The sequence below is a fragment of the Hyperoodon ampullatus genome, assembly GCF_949752795.1.
Source record: "Hyperoodon ampullatus genome assembly, chromosome: 17".
Taxonomy (NCBI): Eukaryota; Metazoa; Chordata; class Mammalia; order Artiodactyla; family Ziphiidae; genus Hyperoodon; species Hyperoodon ampullatus.
The window spans coordinates 3,350,788-3,356,720 of NC_136930.1; the positions used below are offsets into that span (position 1 = coordinate 3,350,788).

General features: G+C 56.6%; 1 protein-coding gene across 1 annotated transcript; it reads left to right on the top strand.

Annotated features, from left to right (window-relative positions):
• Positions 1–308: 308 nt before the first annotated feature.
• Positions 309–2,329, top strand: SOX17 (SRY-box transcription factor 17). Its single transcript, XM_079722603.1, has 2 exons — positions 309–630; positions 1,217–2,329. Exons 1-2 carry the CDS (start codon positions 324–326, stop codon positions 2,152–2,154), a joined length of 1,245 nt encoding a protein of 414 aa, XP_079578729.1. The 5' UTR covers positions 309–323; the 3' UTR covers positions 2,155–2,329.
• Positions 2,330–5,933: the final 3,604 nt, after the last annotated feature.

The following is a 5,933-nucleotide window of genomic DNA, read 5'->3' on the forward strand; positions in this document are numbered from 1 at the left end:
GCTGGGACTTGGGACCTGGGCGGCGAGCTGGGCGTGGGCCTAGCGACGCCGGCCCGGCCCGCCCCCGTCGCTCCATTGGCCACGTCTGTGCAGAAAAGGCCCCGCGGCCTAGGGGCGCCCGCAGTGTCACTGGGCCGGCGGGGACGCTGGCTGCGCCGGGGCTGCGATCTGCCAGGGACGCCGGCGGCGGGGTCGGGCCGGGGGGCGCGAGCGGCCCGCGGGGCATCTCCCTCTCTCGCTCCCCACCCCCTCCCTCCCCCCCGGTCGGGGGAGGCGGCGTGTCCGGCGGAGGGTCGCGGGGCGCGGGGCAGGGCTGGAGCGCCATGAGCAGCCCGGATGCGGGGTACGCCAGTGACGAGCAGAGCCAGCCCCGGAGCGCGCTGCCCGCCGTGATGGCCGGGCTGGGCCCCTGCCCCTGGGCCGAGTCGCTGAGTCCCCTCGGGGACATGAAGATGAAGGGCGAGGCGGCGGCGAGCAGCGGGGCGCCGGCCGGGACGGCGGGCCGAGCCAAGGGCGAGTCTCGCATCCGGCGGCCGATGAACGCCTTCATGGTGTGGGCGAAGGACGAACGCAAGCGCCTGGCGCAGCAGAACCCGGACCTGCACAACGCCGAGCTGAGCAAGATGCTGGGTGAGTCCGAGCCCGGGACCCAGAGAGTGCGAATCGTGGAGCCGCTTCCTTGAGCCTCACGGGGTGTGGGCCTCGCGCCGGAGGAGGCCGGGGGTGCGCGGCCGCCACGTCCTTCCCTGGGGCCCTCGGTCCCTTCCCGCTTCCCGCTCTCCGAGTCTCCGAACGGCTTTGGGCCTCGGCGCCCGGCTTCCCCGGGTGGCCGGGGCGCGGGTCCAGCGGCTCCGGGAGGCGGCTTCCCCGCGCGTCGGAGTGGCGGCGAGGGCACCCTGGCGCGGAGCTGGCTTGGTCGCGCCCGTCCCCCCGACTCCTCGCCCGGGTGGGGACGCTCTCGGTTCCTCGGACGACCGCGAGCGGATGAGCGGGAAGCCGCTTCCAGGAGGCGACAGGAAGGCACCCGAGGCCTCGCGTCTTCCCCGAGTGCTCGGCCTCCGCAGGCCCAGCGTTCACCTTCACCTGGACCCCTTCCCCTCCCTGCCCGGGCTGCACAATCCGAGGTCGGAGGCGGGGGCGGTGGGACCAGCTGGGGCCCGGGAGCGGGGCTCCGACCCTAAGCCCGCGCGCCTCTCCACCTCCCGCGCTCCCGCAGGCAAGTCCTGGAAGGCGCTGACGCTGGCGGAGAAGCGGCCCTTCGTGGAGGAGGCCGAGCGGCTGCGCGTGCAGCACATGCAGGACCACCCGAACTACAAGTACCGGCCGCGGCGGCGCAAGCAGGTGAAGCGGCTGAAGCGGGTGGAGGGCGGCTTCCTTCACGGCCTCGCCGAGCCGCCGGCGGCCGCGCTGGGCCCCGAGGGCGGCCGCGTGGCCATGGACGGTCTGGGCCTGCCCTTCCCCGAGCAGGGCTTCCCCGCGGGCCCGCCGCTGCTGCCCCCGCACATGGGCGGCCACTACCGCGACTGCCAGGCTCTGGGCGCGCCCCCGCTCGACGGCTACCCGCTGCCCACGCCAGACACGTCCCCGCTGGACGGCGTGGAGCCCGACCCCGCCTTCTTCGCCGCGCCGCTGCCCGGGGACTGTCCGGCTGCCGGGCCCTACAGCTACGCGCAGGCCGCGGACTACGCGGGGCCCCCGGAGCCGCCCGCCGCCGGGCCCCTGCACGCCCGGCTCGGCCCGGAGCCCGCGGGCCCCGCGATGCCGGGCCTCCTGGCGCCCCCCAGCGCCCTGCACATGTACTACGGCGCGATGGGCTCGCCGGCGGCGGCGGCGGCGGCGGCGGCGGCGGGCGGCGGGCGCGGCTTCCAGATGCCGCCGCAGCCGCCCCCGCCGGGCCCGGGGCAGCCGTCGCCGCCGCCCGAGGCGCTGCCCTGCCGGGACGGCGCGGACCCCGGCCAGCCGGCCGAGCTCCTCGGGGAGGTGGACCGCACGGAATTCGAACAGTACCTGCACTTTGTGTGCAAGCCCGAGATGGGACTCCCCTACCAGGGACACGACTCCGGCGTGAATCTGGCGGACAGCCACGGGGCCATCTCCTCGGTGGTGTCCGACGCCAGCTCCGCGGTGTATTACTGCAACTACCCCGACGTCTGACGGGTCCCCTCCGACCCAGCCTGCAGGCCAGAAGCACAAACAGTGTTACACACTTCCTGGAGGAGCTAAGGAAATCCTCAGCCTCATGTCGTGTCATGTTGTTTTGAAGTTGCCTTGGCGTATAATTTATGGTAATTTATTTTGTCTGCCACTCGAACACTTGGGGAGAGAAAAATGTGAGGTGGTGTTTGAAGATTGGTTCAGACACTTGTTCCCCACAGTTGCGTTGTCAAAACCCCATTTCCAAGTTCAAGTTCACCAGTTTTCAGTGGGTCCCGGAACAACTCGCTCCGTTTCCCGAAGCTTTATTGATCTAAGAAATTTTATCCCGGGTGTGTTCTTTCAATCTTAAAAATAAATAAACAAATAAAATCTGGAATCCTACTTTTTCACTCTGCTAGCGCCTCTGTCACAAAAGCCAATTTTTGTGATCAATGTTAAGTATTTAATAGAATTAGAAATATTTTTAATGATGACACTAAATATATAGTCACTGTAAACTTCTCATTCTCCTGTAAGAGCAGACTTGAATGCCTTGAAGGAGAAGCCCTCAGATGAACATTTGGGCGTCCCAGGTTGTCTTTGCTAGGGGAAAAGAAAACCTCACAGAATGAGCCTGCTGTGCATTTCAAGTGATCCTGGTTCCTACAAAGTAAATCGTAACACTCTAAATATTTTCAATTTTAGTATATCACTTTCTAAATCAGAGGAGAACATCCAGGTAATTTCGGTTTTCTTGTTGAATCTTGAGATCTGACTAAAGAAGCTTTGGATTGTCTTTTTTTCTTGTCTGTATTTCACCAAGAGTCTTTAAACTCCCTCTCAACACTGAACTCACCGGTCATCACACATCTACACCTTGGGAAGTAGTGTTGCTGGGTTAAAAATAATTTGAAGGAGTCACAGGAACTAATCAAAATAAAATGTGCATTGTGACCTCAACTGTTAATGAAACTTAGCAGCTATCATTTCAATGTGACATTTTGCTATAAACTGCGTACGGGGTCCACTGCAGGTCCTGGCACCAGCAGTTCTTAAGCTTGGCGGTGGGGGGCGGGATCCAGGGATGATTTGCAGGCAGTGTGCTTTACAAATGCAGCTATAGCTGCAGTTCTAGGGCATCACTATCCTGCCCTTTCAGGGAAGAAACTGAGTCACAGGTTGTGAAGCAGGTCAGCCTTGCTCGCTGCTGCAGCGCTAATTGCTGTGGCCCTTCCCATCACACTTTGCGGATGAGACATAAATGGATGGGTACAGACGACCTGTAATGGGCATTTCTTGGGCCAGGGGTTTCATCAGTGCCATTTGGTACTGAATTTGAGCCTGATCGAGCCTGTGAGATTAGGTGCAATTCTCCCCGTTTTGCAAGTGAGGCAAGGAGGCGCAGAGCCCTCACCTGCCGTGTACACATGGTGAAAGCCTGGTGTTGCAAGTTCTGACAACATAGTCGTTCACATTTGTGCAGGGTGTACCCGTGGGCACTGGGAGAACTTGCATTCTGGTGGTGAGAAGCTGTCTCATTCTCCATGCTGATAAATGCTATAGAGACAAGGAAGGGGAAGGAAGATGGCTTAAAGCATTTATCTTGAGGGTTATCTGAGCTGACATGGTTGGCTGGATTCTCTTGAAGAATGGCAGGGCGTGTGTTTTTTTAACAAAGGGTTCTGGGGTGCTGGGAATGTTCAGGATGAAGGTTTCGGTGAGGAAAGGTAAGTCTATTTTGATAGGCGTAACAGAGGTTACCTTAAACATTTGAAATGAAAACGTTCACTCCAGGTTCTGGCTATCCTCCAATCCAGTTTATTTGCCTCTGGTACCCTAGCCTTTTCCACTCTCTCTTCCTCTGACCCCAGACAGGTTCTGCTTCCTACATTTCTGGTGGGTAAAGTGAGCAGAGGTACCTCACTCACTCAGGTTCAAGGCTGTGTCGCCAGTTTAGATCACACCAGGCATTTTAGTGCATACTTGGTTGGCCCAAGGAGACTCAGTTGTATCCTTTGCTGCTGCCTCTCAACAAAGTTAAGAAGATATGAATTTCCCCAGTGGTCCAGTGGTTAAGACTCCGCGCTTCCACTGCAAGGGGCACAGGTTCGATACCTGGTCGGGGAAGTTCTGAGTGCCAGTGCAGTGCGGCCCAAAATAAAATAATTCAGAAGATACACGGGGTAAAGAGGAAAGGAGAAAAGCAAGTGCTTGGGGGAAGAAGTCCTGTGACGTTACATTCTTAACTGCTCACCAGGGACCTGTCAAATAACGAGGGAAAATAAGAGCTAAAATTGTTCAGCATTTCCAATGCCTTTAACCCCCAGTGGAGGGAAATTAGTCCTCACAATAATTCTTGGAGGCAGAGACATGTCGTCCATCTCTTGTTTTTCCTCAAGCAGACTCAGGTGAAGCGACCTCAGGTACCAGCTAGTGAATGATTTTTGGTTTACCTTGGAAACAAATACATAGAAGATCCATTGCTTTCCCCCCATCTCTACTTCAGAGATACTTTAGAAGTATGTCAGGAGGTAGAAATCAGGGCAGCTCTCCTGAGTTGTAAGCACTCTTAGTTGTCATGCTTATTTGAATTCGCCTTAGATGATAGTCTACGGAAAGCTAGGAATGCCCTCCCAGGGAGCACACACACGCACATGTGCAATATTTTAGACATAGTTTTAGGCAATTCATGACTCCTCATAACTCATCCAAAGTTTGTAGGAATCCGAAGCCCTCAGGTTTAGAAGCGCTGATGGAGAAGGTTTGTTGGGAAGCATGGCACCCAAGCATTGTAGCAAAAAGGTTGTTTCCCTTTATTTGAAAACACAAGGGGACATCGCAAGAACCCTCTCACGTTACTGAGTTGAATCAAGGAACGCAGGGTTGCGTCCCTCTCACAAAGGCAACTGTGATGCCCTGCCAGATGAAGATACGGTCTTTTCCTTTGTGCAGTGTGGTGGGTGGTGGCTTATCTCCCTACCTTGGGTATTTACATCCTTGTATCAACTCCTCCCACACTTAATCTGGGTTGGACTTGCTACGCTAACCCAATAGAATGCAATCGAAGTGAGGCTGTGCAGGCAACCAGGACCAACCCTCAGGAAGCCCAGGCAGAGTCTCTTTCTTGTACTCCCAAGAGCCCTGAGCTACTGTATAGGAAGTCCAGCTACCAAGGTGGTGAGACCACGTGCAGAGACCACGCGGAGAGGAGAGGCCACTTACCTGCCTGCGAAGGGAGGGGTCCCATCTCCTGCGACCATCCTGTCGACTGGAACGCAGGAGAGGCCAGAAGAACAGATGCCCGGACGAGCGCAGGCAATTCACAGGTGGGAGAGATTTAAAAAAAAAAAAAAAAAAAAAAAGATAGTTGTTGTAAACCGGGAAGTACTGGGGAGCTTTGTTAACTTAGCAACAGGTTATCGACATGGGTTTTATCCTAAATGACCCTTTCTTATTTTGAAGTATAGGAACGTGGGCACTGGCGGAAAAATCAGGAAAAGAGTTTTGGGTCCTGTCAAATATATCAATAGTTTTAAAGTGAGGGACAGAATGTCAGACTTGACTCAGGTTGGATGACCTTGGTGTCACCAGATGCGTAGATGCCTCTCCTCAAGCAGACGTGAATGAAGTGACCACAGGTACCAGCTGGTGACTGATCTTTTAAAAAGATTAAATTTCTCTCAATTTTTAATGGTTTTCTTTTGGGCACAAATACATAAAGGATACACTGCTTCCCCTGCTCCCTCCCACCCCGTCTTTACTTCGGAGGTACCTGAGAAGTGTGTCACGAGGCAGGA

Coding starts and splice junctions, on each gene's coding strand:
- SOX17 (XM_079722603.1), top strand. CDS start 324: ATGAGCAGCCCGGATGCGGGGTACGCCAGTGACGAGCAGAGCCAGCCC. Junction 631..1,216: donor CGAGCTGAGCAAGATGCTGG/GTGAGTCCGAGC, acceptor GCGCTCCCGCAG/GCAAGTCCTGGAAGGCGCTG.